Raw genomic sequence first — 17167 nt, forward strand, 5'->3', positions numbered from 1 at the left:
GACCTTTAAAGTGACACTAAATTTGAAAATGCTTTCAAATACCTTAACTAATAGAAAAGTGTAGCTAATTTTGTATCACTCGCTGTAGTATAAAAAAGAGAACCATCATGAAAATTGAAGTGGAGGGTGGTAACTCTTGTTCCCCATGGTCCCTGTGTGTGTTGTAAAGTAGCCACCACTCCAAGCTCGGTCCTGAGATGGACTAAAATCTCAATACAAATTAGTAAACTAAATATTGAGATTGTAGCCCATCACAAGAGTGAGTTTGGATTGGTGACTACATTACAATACACACAGGAACCATGGGGAACAAAATTAACCACCCTCCAGAAGGAAGGACAGTGTCAGCATGAATTCAGAAATTATTTGAGGCTCTACAACTAAGTGATACACAAAAAAGGTACATTTGTGTTAATAGTTAAGGTACTTGGATGCATTTTTAAGATTTAACTCCTGAGTTTAGTGTCCCTTTAATTATAATGATGGTTATTTTTTTTTTTTTAAATAATTTTTTAAATAAGTTAAAAATATAAATTAATTGTACATTGCTCTATGCAAATACAGAATCACATCTGTTTTCCCCTAAGCAAAATTTTGTTTTATAAACAGTTTTAATGGGCATATAAATGTGTGTCTAATGTCAAGATAATGGGCACCTGTGTGTAAATTTGGACAGGAAATGTTCCTTTATGGATGTTTTACAGATAAAAGGGGCTGCCTTTATTTTTCAATTTTACAAATGATCAATGTACACTGAAATGTATTTTTTTTTTAAGGATAAACCTTCTCAAAGTACAACACAAAACTGCTAATCATCACATTTTAACACAGAACAAACTGGGTTCTCTAAGTGAAGTTGGGAAGACATTTGGTGCAGTTTGCACATGCATTACACAAGACGTGGAGGTCAGCACTGTTTGTTTTCCAAGCCATAGGGGGCAACTGTTGAAAAACAGCATCGTACACAAATGTTTTAGCATGCTTGAGTTGAAATTAGATGGATTGTTTAATCAAACTGCTCAGGAGTTGTTCAGGACCAAAACTGCTGGATCATGGGAGAGGCTGAACTTGATCGACATTTATCTTTTTTTCAGCCTAAATAACAATGCAACATAAGAGCTGTGAATGTTATTTTATTTTTTTCATTGAGCAGTTCTAGCTCTACCGTTCAGTGTTGAGTAAAATATAAGGAGCAATAACAGCGTTTGAATAAAATCTTCTTTCCATTGAAATGCTTTGATTCTGTTTGTTACACTACACTGTTACACTAAAATAATGTTTTGTTGAAAAAAGTTTAGTAATCTGAGTTATTCAAAAAGAAAGTGTGGGTCCAAAAACTGTTTAAATACACAATATACTACTATGGGATTACCAGTCTGAGCGTGAATCATATCTAGGCTTATCCCTGCTGCCCATATCCCTTAAATTGTTGTAACTCTTTAGAGTCTCAGATTATATTGTAACATCAAAACCCATTCTGGAGCAGTAAGAATAACTAGGTGGTTTAAAGGGTTGATCCTGCCAAAACTGATATTTCCGTTTTGGTAGATGCTAGAGAATTGAATCACCTAACATTTTTAATATATAATTTTGTTACTCAATTTGTGAAACCTCTTCCATTGAGTTTCACCTACTTACCTACCTACCTACACCTTCCCTTAAGCACACCTACCATGACTAAGGGAATCCTACTATTTATTTTGAATTTTGTATTTATTCTGCTGTGCAAGTGCAGCAGGAGGGGCTGGATGATCAGCACAATGTCTTGGACTGAAACATATTACTTTGTATTAAAGAACTGATAACAACAATGTTTAAAACAGAATTAAACCCTGCACACCACCATCATGGAAAGTCATAATCCCATTCATAAAGAAAAATTAGTGCTCACCAATCTTTCTACACATCCTTTATATGAAGCATAATATGTTTTTCTGTGTTGACCTTTTGGTCCTGTTATCATTGAAGCCAGCACCATTATAGAATTTCTCTTTCTTCCTTTTTTTTCCTAACCCTGCTTTTGCCCTTAACTCACTTAAACCATAAATCCTGCACATGCGCTGATCAAAGTGGGTTTTCAAAAATATGGAGATTTGAGGATTTTCATGCAGTCCAGTGCGGGTGCTGGAGTCACTCTGCAGTTCATGGCACAGCCAATCTGCTGTGAATAGGTGACAAAATGAGCACTTCAACTGATGTCAGCAGCAACAATATACAGTGATATCTCAAGGCGGGCACAGCTAGGAGAGGATTTTGAAGGTATATATTACAAGTATGTAGAATGTGCTTGTAGATGTTTGAAAGTTTAACTGAGTTTTACGGAGTTTAATTCCGTTCTAAGACATGCGGGGATAATCCAACTTTACAAAAGATAAGCACTTTGCAGAGTGTTACATAAGCCTGTACATATAGGCAAGCATACACAATTAAGTGAGGCTAGACACTGCACACATTGCTAATGGCAGATTGGAAACATTTATATATGAAAGGATTGCTAACCTGTCTAATTGATCTCCCGAACAGCCCCCTTCCTTCACCACCACCACCACGGCCAGTGTGTGTCTTCTGCTACCATTGCACAATGGCTAAACATGGCATGATCAAGTGTCATGTCATATCTATAGGTGCGTGTATTCTTTTGCTGGCAAACATGCTTACAGCTAATACTGTGGAGAGAAGGCACACCACTCTGCAGGTCTTTATTAGAGGCCTGTGTGACCGGGTGACAACATAGGATTTTAAATGGGAGAAAGGGATAGAGCGTTGCCGCACTATAATAGAAAGGGCCTAAAAAAGGACTTTCACAGCAGGAATACCTTTTTTTATGAAAGCTGTAGATGAAATTAAAAGATTGAAAATGACTATTAAAAAATTTTTTACCTGTTAAAGATTATGAGAGAAGTTTGTTATAGGGCTAATAACTGCTAAAAACAATTTCAGCTTTTATATTTTAATAAAATCAAAACCAAAAAGCTTTACCCTAGAGTGCCACACAAGAGTAGCATTATGCAGAATATACAAGAGTAGCATTATGCAGAAGGTCTCATCATTAAAAGTCTTTCAGCAAAATGCACATCTTGCAGGATGTCACTGCTGAAGGTCATTAGATCACATAGCAAAAAGACCAAAGGGTTCAATATACTATCATCAGCACATTATTATTTGCTCTACAGTTTTTTTAAGTTTGTTGTTTCTGGTGGGAAATTAAATACAGATTAATTTACATTAGGCTAAGCTGCACAAACAAGCAATTTAATTGAAAACATTCTTAAATTCTGGCATGCTACCAGGATTATATGAAGTACAAAAGAACAGTCTTTGCTTGTTTTTCGGTTCGGACATGCTTTCATTGATAGCTTTTATACTGTCACTTACACATCTTCCTTTTTTTAATTTTCATCACATACATTACTACAGCTAATTATCACTTTTAGTGTCACAGACCAGTGCTAACATGCTCTTCCTATAATATTCTATTATTGTTTAGATTTACTAATAAAGTTTCAGCAACTTTCTAACATAGGTAGCAAGGTGGCTAATTGACTCTTACCTTGTTGCACTTGGCACCTTGGTCCTGCATGTGGCTGCCATCAAGGACTACGTCTACATATAGTTTTTATTTCTTTTCCATGGCAAAATATACCAGTTAGCTGGCTTTCATGAAAAAATGGCCTTGTGTGTGATATGACTGCGGTTGGGTTTATTTTTAAATAGGGACACTATCTTGTAAGCTTCTTAAGGGGCAAGCACTGGTCAAGGGTTCAATGTTCTCTGTAAAGGGCTATAGAAAAGGTTTTGGTAATGTTTTATGAATGCTGGCAGCTCTGCACAAGGCAGGTTTTCCCATAATTTGCCTTTAAGGCACTTACCCTTCTATATACTATCAACATAATCTAAATGTACAAGCCAACCTAATCACACATTAAGCTTAATGAATATACCAGCCTATATTGCCCTCCTTACTATTTTGTCTTGAATTGTAATGTCTTCCTTATATTGTAAAGCTCAGAGCAAACTGTTAGCACTATATCAATCCTGTATAATGATAATAATAATAATACTGAGCCATTACAGTATCTGAGAGAATTTTTGTGGAATCCCTTGGACTTGTTTTCCACAGTAAAAAGTGGAGGGTAACATATGAGCCATGTTTAAATATAATAGATAAAGCATGGCACTTCAGATACGATACCACTGCACAAGTATACAGCGCAGATAAAAAGAGATAAAAAAAATCCTTTTGTTAAATGCACACTGGCCTCCCCGCTGTTTATGTGACAGAATTATGTCCAGTGTTGCAAACACAATGACACATAATTACTGAAGAGTTAAAACCACCATTGTAGCATTAATCACCCAGATGGTAGAAATGGCTATCAGCATGTAAAGGCATGAATGGCCGTATTAATTACGATACCCCATGCAGCCACATAACATTCTTTTAAAAGTACACCAATAAATATCCATTTGTGAAGGTTAATTTAATGCAGTTATCTTGTACTATATGTGTCGCCAATTCCATCCATTAATCAAGTAGTAAATTCTCCAGAGGGCCAGCTAAAGGCACATGCTGCTATTCGAGGTTCACAGCCTTTACAGTCCCTAAAGACTGGTAAACTGGAGTGGACTAATCTACAAATCATTCCTGTTTTATTTTCTTCTTGGTGTACCAGTCTACAGTAATGTATAAGGACATGTCTTTTATGATAGCCTTCTGTTTAGAATGGATAACCAAGCTTTTGCTGTGTGGCAACTACAGCCAGCTCTTCAGTCTAGTGCACACTGTTGACTAATATTATTATTCTTTGTGCCCCCCCAAATCATTGGGTTTAACCTTCACAGGGACTTTACAAGTCCCCTCTGAAGCTATGGAGGCTTCTGCTTATCAGTGTATGAAGCATGGAAGCGGAACAAAATTGTTACTAGTTTTCACAGGCTGATGTATATTTATTTTCCTTCTTCAGATAGTATAGGGCATAGTTCTCATTACTTTGTACAGTATATTGAATGCTATACATATTCCCCTATTCAGGTGCAGCTTTCCTACATTGAGAAAACTATTTTGCTTGTGGTGGAAGCCAGGTAACTTGGCAGGGTCTGGGTAAACTAGAGAATTTAAATTAAAACTGCAAAACCACAAGGCTAGCCTAAAGACTCCATGCAGATAGTGTGGCTAATTGGTTAAAGAATGGTAAAGGAGGCAAAAAGCATAGCAAAGAAGTTGCAAAGAGAAAATTCTCTGAGCTTACAGGAAAAAAAAGGAAGCTTTGTTCATGTTAATCATCCAATCATGTAAAGGGAAAAACCTTTTTTTAAAAAATTTCCTTGCACATGATTGGGTGTTCATATACAGCGTTGTATAACCTATTACAATAATAGAACATTTCCTACCACATTAGTAAACCATCACCAGTGTCTTGGTGAGGATGGACAAAGGCCACTGTGGGAACCATGCCTCTGCATATACACTGCTCAATACATGTCCTACAAATTCTGTATAAGCTACAAGTCACAGTACAAATGTATATTTACAATGGGCAGCACAGTGGCTCAGGGGTTAGCACGGGTCACTGGATCAAATCCCAACCAGGACTCTATCTGTATGTTCTCACTGTGCTTGCATGGGTTTCCTCCCATACCCCAAAGATATGCTGGTAGGTTAATTAGTTCCTGTCTAAATTGGCCCTAGTATGCGTGTGAGATAGGAACCTTAGATTGTAAGCTCCTTTGAGGGCAGAGAGTTATGTGAATGTGATTGATGTGATGTGAGTATTGACAGCGCTATAAAAATACCTGTAATAAATAGATCAATTACAGTGGAGGATGACAAAGAACTATTTACAAAAAAGTCCACCCTGGCCTTGAGCCAAAGAGTAAAGGCTTTTTCACACATCACATACTTTCTGCCATATAAAAGCAATACAATTGTTGATATTGTGACACTCACCCTACATGTATGGGTGGCCTAATGCACAATTTAGAACTTATTCTATGTCATGTTTGTATTACCCTATTTATTTATGTTCTAAGTTAGACTAGGGCTCTGGTCACAAATTCCTATCAGACGTTCTACAAATGTTGATGATTAGATTGTAATACTATCCTTTTATTGTAACCTCGGTATACCACCATAGACAGTGGCACTATTACAGTTATAATTATGCATATCAGTCTATAAAACTGCCATACCATTAAAATGGAAATAAATACTGTTAGTTTAACGTATAACGTATACTTATTTAAAAATAGCCTCACTGATACATTAACAAATAAACTGTAGGTCTGTATAAATCACTTTTGTACTATAATTCTACATGACGCCAACTTTAAAAAATGATCTACCTTCAAAATTTGTTATAGTGAGAGGCCCAGCACAAAAGACTTAGTGCAATCACTTCACAGCAGGACCAAAATAATGACATGTAGTTTGTGTCATATATTAATTGTATTATATCCTTCTCTCCTCGTTACATAGAGATTTACCTACAGTCATTTGCAATATATCTTTATGCTTTTTTTTTTAGTTTTAGGAATATATTATTAAAAAACATGAGTTTTAATATTATTAGAATGTATTACATGACTAAATGCTAAATCAACATCAGAATTATTCAATAAACATAAAGGGTTTACAAAATATCACATTTTCTAGAGCAAGGGCGGATATGTGCCTCAGTGAACCTTTTCAATAATGCAAAAGAGCAAAAATGCTGTAACCCCTGGCAACAGATCTAGTTTTATATCTGTGTTAACCTGATGAGCAGATGACATCTAGTTGCTGTTAGTTCCTGCACTTAGCATGTGATCATTGTGCTTTGCAACACTTATTAATGAATGACATAGCACTCCTTATTAAATAATCTTAATGGTACCCTTATTATGCAATACAGCCATTACAAACAACCAATCTGTGCAGTAGAGACAATAGTAAATATTGTTTTTTTCCATCAGGGAGATATTCTAAGTCCTATTTTCCCACTATAAATGTAATAAATAAATAGATGAACTTACAGGGCATGATGTCCTGTTTTGGCAGAGCTATAGTTACAGGGTCAGTGAAACCTGGTATTATTGTTCAAACATCCTCTGCTCTCCACATACAGATATGGATTAAATCAGGTCACTTTCTCAGGACCTTCTAGGCTGCCTAATAAAAATCTGGCAACAGGTTAGATGTGCAATCTTTAACTTTTAATACATACCACCTTTTATTGATGCACAGGTCAAATACAGAATCAGAACAGCACAGCATACTGCCTGTAGACCTGCCTTCATTTTCTTATATGTGGCTGAAAACACGGAAGCTATGCGTGATGAAGGTCAGATAGTATAAATGCAGCAACCCATTAGTACATAACATTGATCGCATACCCCATTTATATGAATGATGCTTATTTGTATGAAGAATTGGGTGTCTAACCCATTATATGCAGTGTGATTTACTCATACTTGAGGAAAACCATTTAAAAATACTAATCAGAAAATATACTCTTGCCAATGAAGATACAAAGTGATTGCAGAATATAGGATAGCCCATTAGATATAGATCGCACACATACACTGATGGATGTACAACTTAAGTTGGTAACTGCGCTACAAAATAGGGTTTTTATTAATAAACATTGTTATATTGTTAATGAAGCAGATATACTTATTTTATCGGGATCGTTTGATACATAACAGTTAGCTTATAGGGTTGTATAGGCATTTACTGAGTCGGATCGGTTCTCTTCTAGTGTGTGTGGAAATGTATAAAGTGTCCCCACCTATAGATATACCCTGAGCTCTTTAGTATACATACATGTCTATGGGGTAGATTTACTGAAAGCAAAGATGAAGCTCTATTCTTTTTAAATTCACGTGCAAATAATAAAATACAGGATTTTCATATGCAGTTGATTGTTAAAAGTGAACACAATCTCCCCTTATTTATAAGCCCAGCAAATCGACGCGAATCTTTTAGTAAATAACCCCTATGAAGGCACACTATACATAGAACAGAGAACTCCGATCCATAGTTAACTGAAGTGTCCACATAATAGAGTCTACAAATCGGAGCTTGTTACAATGTCAGTAAAAAGTATCTCATGTTTAAACATAAAGAATAAACATATAACATGTGTTCAGTAGCACATTTATAAAGCAATGGAAGTTATTCGCTGCTTTGGATGTGTTATATGTGCAGTGTAGCCCCTGCTCTTCCCAATCCTCCTGAATGGGCACTTGGTCCAGTATGGGAAAGCTGGAGGAAGCTGTGAATTCCAGTCAATGTGGATCACATTACAGAGTTCCAGCGCAGCCTGATAACTTCCATTAGGACTGATATACTTGTGCTGTGTGCAGGCTGGTGTACCCCCAACACAAGGCTCATCTTACCTTGGTATGCTTGACCTCCAGGTTTGGGGTAGGTGAGGGCAGGAGATGTAGAGAGGCCATCAGGGCAGCCGGGTCTGACTTCACTTCTCCAGGCATCTCTATTTTGCTGGAAGTCATAGCTGGCTGTTGTAATGTTTCTCTCTCTCTCTCTCTCTCTCTTCTGGTAACTAAGCCTTCTCCCTCTCTGGATCTTTTCAGCTGACCTAATATTTGTTTGTAGTAGGGGAAAAAGATGAGTGTTCTGGATATTAGCTCTGTTCCTCTGTATATAGGCAGGTGTCAAGCTGGGTCTCTTCTTATTGGACATAGTGGGAGAAGCAGGGGGGGCTGGTTCATCCTATGATGATATAATTACAAACGTCTATTTACATAAGCCACTCAACACAAGCCTATTCAGTCCCATCGCCAGTCAATAGGACTTCCCTTCCTTTTAACACATTCAGTGCTGCAGAGTGTGATTAGGGCTCTCCTGACACCTCCGCTCACAAGGGGGATGAAGCCCGTCCCTGGCTTGCACACAGCTCCATCCACCTTTGCAGAGGCATGGCAGGGGATTACCTGGCTCTAATTAAAAACGAATTAGCACCTCAGTGTTGTGTTCAGTTCATCGGAAAACAACCAAAAGGGGTTTAGACAATCAGAGAGTGTCACACACTCACTGCTGCCCATTACAGGCTCGCAGCTCCCAACCTGATTAGCTCCAATCTGTAAGGAGCGCTGGATACTTTGCAATGCATGGCTGCGAACAAGTGATTCCATTTGTGTCCCTAATCCCTGCTGATTACTCTTCATTCTACTTAGAAAACTTTTCCAGACTTGTCTGCTCTACTGCTACAGTTTGCGGTATGGATTTGCAGGTTGCAGGCTGTGTGCTGTGCAGTAAGGAAGTCAGACGATTTGTATATGTGGATGGATGGGCTTTTACAATCTACTCCACTCTACTTGTCTTCTATAGATTATATGGACAGATTTTGGTTTTATAAAAAGTACAAATATGCAGTATAATATATATGTTTATACACATACTGCCATTAACTCCATACATGAGGTGATATATATTTTATGAAGTGTAATTCTATAGATTATTATTAGAGCACCTGCACTAACATCATGAAGCTGATTTGCTAAATGAGGTAAGAATCTTCAAACAATAATTTGTTTGCATATTTACTTCAAATATTCAGTCATGGTTAATGTTGACAGTATACATACACTGCAAAATACTACTAATAATAATAACAATAATAATAATAATCATTTTATGGAAAGTAAATTTGTGTTTACTCATTTCATTTTAACACTAGTGGAAAACTGAAGTGAATATTCACACAATTTACCATGTGAAGATCCTGAACTCCTTTAGTAAATCGACCCAAATGAGCTTAGCATTGCTAAAGTATTGACATTTATTTGCTGGCTCAATAAAATATACATATTGGCTCAACAATATCTCTCAACCATTGCTGGAAAAAAATGGAGAATCTATATTTTATGTTTATGTATTATTATGGCTGTGAGGATTAAAAATAACACAATCAGCTGTCTATAAACACATGTACACAAATAAAAATAGCATTCACATACAAAGCAATCTTCAAAGAGATCTCTGTGAAATGTCTTAATAATTGTAGTGCTTTAATACATCCCATGCCTAAATTGGAACAAGGGTGCAAGAATGAATATCACATCTTTTTTTTATTCACATTCTACAGATTTATCTGTTCTTATATTTTTTTATTGAATTATATAGATTTTAATATTGTATTGTGTTATGTTATTTGTACACAGACAATAGAATTAGGCTCTTGTACAGCTCTGCTAACACATGGCTTGTTTACAGAGTGACCAAATGGGTGATAGCCGGTCAATTAACATTATCATGCAGGCCACCCTTTGAATGAATTACTGAAGCACCAGCTAAGGATACTCTCCGGTACAAAGAAATTAAAAATAACACCCTTCCTCTCCTTTGAAATTATGTAAATCTTAATTGCAGACCTATACAGCTTGTTACTGGGGCTGATTTATAAAAAAAACTGCAGCAAAAAGATGAGATGTTTTTCATAGTGACCAATCAGTTTTATTATTATTATTATTTTCTAGTGCTATTTAGAAACCATGACATACACTGATTATTAGCTCTGGAAAACAGTCAATTTTTCACTGGTTTATCATTAACAATTATAGCAGACCTAAACCCTAACCGAATGACTGAAATCACTGTGTATCATAAACAAAACTTCTATTAAATAAAATATTGCTTTTTTCTATCTTTCTTATATTCCAGTGTTGTTAATCTCCTCCAGCTCTTTCTGTTTACAGGTATTCACTGAAATGTCAGTTGCACATCATTGAGTTGGCCATACACTAATAGAACAAAATCTAACAGATTCCTCCATTCATACTGTATAGCATTCCCCCTGATATTCTGATAGCTGGGACCCCAGCTATCAGAATACCCAAATAAGGACTGTACCTAAATGGCTGCAGTCACTATGCACTCAACAATTTCTGGCCCAGCTCCTTTAACAAAAGTCGATTGAGTATCTACTTTTGTCAGCTGACAGGGCCACCCACTGTTAGCATTTTTATCCATTTCGTAGGAATTCTAACAGTGTATTTGCATCTGACAGGATGACAATGCAGGAGCAGACTTGTCAGACAGTTGTCACCCCATAACAGGAAGAAGGTGAACAAGGACCTTCATGGGAGGACCACCAGGGATTTTTTTAATGAGAACTGATATTTAAAAGCCTGAAAACATGTTTGAAAATTATGTTAAAAAATGACATCTCAAATCAGATGTTAGCTATTAGATAGATCTACTTTAAAGAAGATCTCCAGGAAAACTTTTTATTAACCCTTGCAGTGGGGCTAGATATACTCACCGAAGTTCGGAGCCAGCCAGTTGCCACAGGGCTCTCTGCAGCCTGTTCTCTCCTGCGCAACTGAATGGAATGTTCCTCAGCATTCTCATGTCTATAGACGTGATGATTTGTGGGACATTAGACCGCTGCAGAGGAGGGGGGCACAAGAAGGACCACTCTAAGAAGAAACCGGCTGGGAGCTTCAGGTCAGTCTAACTTTTTTTTTAAACAAGACACAAATGAGCACTTAACCCTTGCAGTGCAGGGGTAGCCCCACTGTTAGGGTTCATTTAAAAAAATCCTGGCGTTCTTCTTTAAAGCAGAACTCCAGCCACAAATAACATTCAAATGAACAGCCAACTAAAAGGTAAAATAACAAAACCAGCATTTGCTGCAATATTCAGTTCTAATCCCAGGTTTCCCCCCAAGTACTTTTATACTTTTTTTCTGCCAAAAGATGACCTGAGTCTGGCCATCAACATTCAAACCACATCCCCTAAACCCAGGTCATCCTTGACCTGCCCCAGATCTGTCCTGTGTGAATACGTAGTGAAAGGAGAAACAGCACAGTGATGAGCTCATTTTCCTATCACTCTGCTCGCCTACTATCAGCATGCTCCTTGTCAATACATGAACTAACTGGCTCCTTGTACAGCTACTTCCTCTTACACTCTAAACCTTAAAGTAGTACTAAAGGCAGGGCATTGTTTACTTTAATGCATTCTCAGCATTAAAGTAAAAAACGCCCAGTACCTTTTTGTAGGACAGAGGAGCCATAGGCTCCTTCTGCCGTCAATCAATCTGTTGTGAGGAGAAGAGGGATGTGGCCTGCCGCAGGACTGTGCGTGTCTATGGACGCACACAGCTACTTGTGGGCATGGCCGGGAACGCACACACATGGGGTCCTCCACAGCAGCTTAGCTGATGGAGGCACCCTTGCAGGGGGCAGGGGGAGAGCGATGCGGGGACCCACTAGAAAATTAGAAACTGAGCATTTTTATAAAAGAACAACAGAAGATTTCAACATGCCTGGGCCTCCTATATATAAAAATTAAAAATAAAGCTTTAATTGCTTTAACAGGTTGCTGGGAGCTTGGTGGGACACCGGCAAGAGTTTTCCAGGTTGCTAAGAGCTGGGCAGAGAAATGTGTATGGCCCTTACACATTTCCCTGCCAGCCTCTCAGAAACCTGGGATGATCTAGCCGGAAAGGGGGCAAGCAGGCACACTGCAAACACTGTGCAGCAGAGCAGCTATGCTGCATTGCCTGCTACACTCCATGAGATGCCTCTTTATAGGGACAGCCCTGTGTAGACCAACTAAAATCTCATATAAGCCTTAATATGTTAATGCTATTTCAAAAGTAATTTTCAATGTTTAAAATCTGCAGCTTTCAATTAAATGATACCGGGTGATCCTGCCATGAAGGTTATGATCAGCCACTTCCTGCTATAATGTGACAATGTTCTGTCTCCAAATGCCAACTGCAGACACACATTGCACAAGCATGTTTCAATGTTGTTACTAGGGATGAACTTGGGTTCAGACCAAACCCAAACTAATTTGAACCTGGAAGGAAGCTGACATTGTCTGCCCAATCAGCTGCAGCAAGGTCAATTTCCCTACTTCATGGGCATCTTTGAGAGATATTAGACTGTTAGGGGTTTACCTCTCCAACATCTGATTTATCAGTTTGGGATTAACTGACTCTTTTATCTACATAATTCAGTCGCTCTTTGTATCACATTAGGTTTCGTGAGAGCTGCTACACAAGAGATTCCCAGACATGTGATAGAGCCATCAATCTACTACAATGTTTCAATCTAATTACATAGCAAAAGTTATCAAAAAAAGTTATCTCTTTGCTCCATAGATTTGAATGGAGAAGGAAATGATTTGCTCAACAATTGCTTATTTATGAGATTGAGGGTGTTTCAAATTTTCAATTATACCAATACAAAATTACTCTACTAAACAAATCTCTCTGCATGTTCTCTTGTAGTAATACTAAAAAGCTATTTGAGCTTAAGAAATGTCTCAGAGATTAAAATTTGGCTGTGTGACTCTTGCCTAAAGATAATTAAGGCAATGCGCAGAGCTGTGATGACACGGCAAATGCTCTATGCTACTGGCGCAAGACCAGATTATTGTAGTTAACACATTGTAAGATGAATTCTCTTTGGTTGCAGTGGATTTAAACATTTCACCCAGGGCTCTTTGCAGTAGCATTATGTTGGTTGCACATACAGGACCTGAACAATGAGAACACTGCGATAATCATTTCTAAACCACCCAGTTTCTTATTTTATTGCTTGAATTGAGCATTACTGGCTCAAATTTTGGCTGTTCAACCTGCAATAGCCTTCAACAAATACTAGATTCTTCCATTCACGCTAACAGTGTGGATGGAGAGATCTCCTTTGTATGTTTGCATATGTGGTACCCACAGCCCACTGAATACAACTGCACTGCTGAACAGTGACTGCATCTAATTCGCCAATAATCTTCCCACCGGCTCAGCTGAGTTTCACATTGTCTTCTGTTGAGCCTGGTGGTGCTTGCAGTACCACCCACACCTTGGATGTTGGCAGATTCAGTCAGCCAAAGTCAGCCAAAATTAGAGCTGTCTATGCCCAACATTACACCGCTCTAGGCAGGTAAAGTCTTAAATCTGACAGGCTAGTTTCTGTAAGTTATTTTGTAGGCTGTCATAAAAACTCAGTTATGGCCAAGTCAAAAGAAAGAAAACAAGATATGGGCAACCTTTTGTTAAATTACTAAAAGGATATATGTTCACTTTGTAATGTGTATGTTCAATTTGCAAAGAAAATGTACACTCAGTTTCATTGTCACACGTCGGCTCGAACTATGAGGATGAGTGATTTTCACTCACCTCATAGTTCTCCTTTAACTATCTGTCTAAGGCACAGCAAGATGATGACTTAGGCTGTCCATACACTTAGGATTTTAGCCAGCTTGTAGGAGTCGATCAAAACTCTTACCGTGGGTGGCTTTGCTGACTTGACAAAAGTTGATTACTCAATCAACTTTTCTCGCAGGAGCCTTGGCTGAAAATTTTGGGCTGAACAGTGATTTCATCCAGTCAGCTGTATTCACTGTTCATGTATTCTGAAAGTGGTGGTCTCTGTCTCTCAGAACACAATAGCTTTAGCAGGAGATTTGTTCATTTATGCTGTTTAGCTTGGATGGAGGAATCTGTTCAATTGTTTTTCATTCAGCTTGCAGAGGCCAACTGCGACCAACTGTGTGGCCAACTTACCTATGCACTTTGCACATTGTTATTAACTTTATTAAAAAGTCAACATAAGGGTTTAATACGCTTATACTGAACATTTCATCAAACAACTTTTTCTGTGTCTCAAATATCTTGTATCATCATTTTTCAGCTAAAAAATGTAATGTCTCCAGTAAGCAGAGTGTTGTAACATGTTAGTCATGAGTCAAAGCACAAAGTTTGGACTACATTTTCTACTGTCTCCCAGGAGATATAATAAGCCTACTTGAAGTTTTAAAGAGACATTTCCACCATTATTAAAGACCATTCCTGCAGTTTTTTTAGACCCGATTCCATGCACTGTTGAATACTGAATGCAGGATTATTTTTCAGTTAGAAATGAAGCCCATGTCTCTGGGCTTAATTATTAAAATGAACTAACTCTGATTGGCAAATCACACTTCACAGTGAACTTATCCAGCACAAAACTGTTCTAATTTTATTTGTCTTCAGTAGGATTGGCATGAATACAATATCACATATTATGCTCCTCCCTTGTTGCACAAAATGGCAATATCTGTTAGAGTATTATAGGGACCGTATGGCTGCAAACCCTACATTTCGACTTAAATTATTATAGCACTGACAAATTGCACAGTTTTTTCATATATCACTACTTGCTGTAGTCCTTACCAAAAGTGTCCCTGCCATTCTCTAAAATACAAGGCATGTCAAACTCAAATGAAACCCAGTGTCCACATTTGCATGGCATAACCCAAGTAGGAGCTGTATTAGTTCTGGTAGGGCTGTACTTGTGAAGTTAAATACTGTTACAGCTCAGAACTTGCTAATTACAAAGCCAATCAATAGATAGAATAGAATAGAATCTTGGGTCACCAAATTGTGAACAGATGCAAGAAAACATCACTGTATTGACATATGGAAAAGGAGGGGACTTATTCAGTTTAAATCCTTAGGTTGAAGGCAACAAGGAAGGAATAGGTGACTTGCATGCAGCCTAATAAAAAAACACCAGGTTGACGTGACTGCTTGTTGCACATAACCGTAGCAGATAGCTTCAGGGCATTGTGGGTGTCTGCCTTGAGCCATTGTTCTGTAAACATAAAGTGACAGACAGCACTGGATGGATTTTTTTAATTTAACTGCGTGAATGGAGTTACATGAGTTTGGTACATTGAGGAAAAGCAATTTGTGAAGTAGGCATTTCATATTAGCCCTCTAAATCTATAAATTGGTTATGGCCAGAGACAAAGCTGTTGACGTATAGGCATATGTGTTTAGTAAATGTGTAACACATCAAGGTTGCATAAATTGCATAAATATTCTTCTCAATTATCCAATCATGTGCAGATGAATTAACTGATGTGCTAAGACTTTCAACTCCTTTAGTAAGTCAGCCTCATAATTTATCTGTATACATGCTGAAACATACAAGCCAGTTTTAGATGTAGCATCCACATTTCATTGGCTTCCAGCTGTGGTTTACAACCTGGTGCCGCTGGAATACACAGCAGGGGACTGTTCTTTGGAAAGTGATGTGGCTTCCTAACAAATAATTGGAAACAGCACATGCAAATTAGGTTTGTTCATGTTTTGAAAATATTTAGCTGTTATACACTACTTGTGTCCATACTGATTTCCCTAATTCTTTTCCTTGGATATTCTTCCATTTTGTTGCTAAAGCTGGTCACACAGAAGGGAGGTTTGCTTCTTCTGGTTCAGTGTAGAACCCCGAATCAGTTCCTATATGCAAACCTTGCAGTGACCTGTTGGAAACTGATTATTTTAACCCCAGGCACTGTAAGAGTGATCATAATTTTTTCAAAATAATTTGTAACATGTAACACTCATTTCTCATGTATGGCAATCTTCCAGTCACATAAGTGCAAAATCATAGCAAAGCACTTACTTGTAAAGCACAAACAGAATACTCACCTAACTTACAACTCACGCTGTCGATTGCTGCTCCATTTCTGAAGAATTGCACCCTAACATCTACTGGCAAAACCGACAGTTCAGGAAATGTTGATCTCCAGTGTTCCATGTGTTATGAGACCTAGGGGCATATTTATAAAACAATGAATGTGGCTTTCACCAAACAGTCACTGTTTTTTAATCAATCACTGTCATTTAAAATACATAAAGCATGAAGATTCACCTGTAGTGAATGCTTGGTAAATGCCATATTGACTGCTTAAAAAAAAACTACCCCATAAAGTGTAATATGTCTGCTACCATCTACAGTAAGTTCAAGTCAACCAGTCAGTGTTTTTGTTGTATGTCTCAATAAAGTTGTTGTTACATGCTGAGCCTCATGATACACCCTGCGCCACTTAGTTCATCCTGCTGACCTTCACATTACAAAAGTGTATTTAAAAATATTTGCGAGCAAAACTAAATGGGAATTGTGAATATGTATTGCCGAACATATTTGTGACATTGTCACCAAAACAATTATGGGCCTCCTGGCACAACACTTTGAACAAAATCACAGCTTGAATCCAAAGGGACTATCTATGAAAGGGATTATATATATATATATCACCCTATCATTACTGTGGTATGGCTATAAGGAAGCACTTGATCCTCGCAGCCACACCATGATAATGTTTGCGCATCTGCTGATGAAATGTGCATATGGCTTATTGATAGTCTTTACATGCTGCCTG

General features: G+C 37.8%; 1 protein-coding gene across 2 annotated transcripts in view; it reads right to left on the reverse strand.

The window, feature by feature from the left end:
* The window catches only part of ALDH1A2 (aldehyde dehydrogenase 1 family member A2), a 38920-nt gene extending 30312 nt beyond the window's left edge, over positions 1-8608 (reverse strand). For both annotated transcript variants that reach the window (XM_018559933.1, XM_018559932.1), the window contains exon 1: positions 8377-8608. In XM_018559933.1, coding sequence (XP_018415435.1) covers positions 8377-8493 — 117 coding nt within the window. In that variant the 5' untranslated portion in view covers positions 8494-8608. The remainder of the gene's footprint in view (positions 1-8376) is intronic.
* Between the last annotated feature and the right edge of the window lie 8559 nt (positions 8609-17167).

The sequence above is a fragment of the Nanorana parkeri genome, unplaced genomic scaffold (genome assembly GCF_000935625.1).
Source record: "Nanorana parkeri isolate BGI_ZX_2015 unplaced genomic scaffold, ASM93562v1 scaffold422, whole genome shotgun sequence".
NCBI lineage: Eukaryota > Metazoa > Chordata > Amphibia > Anura > Dicroglossidae > Nanorana > Nanorana parkeri.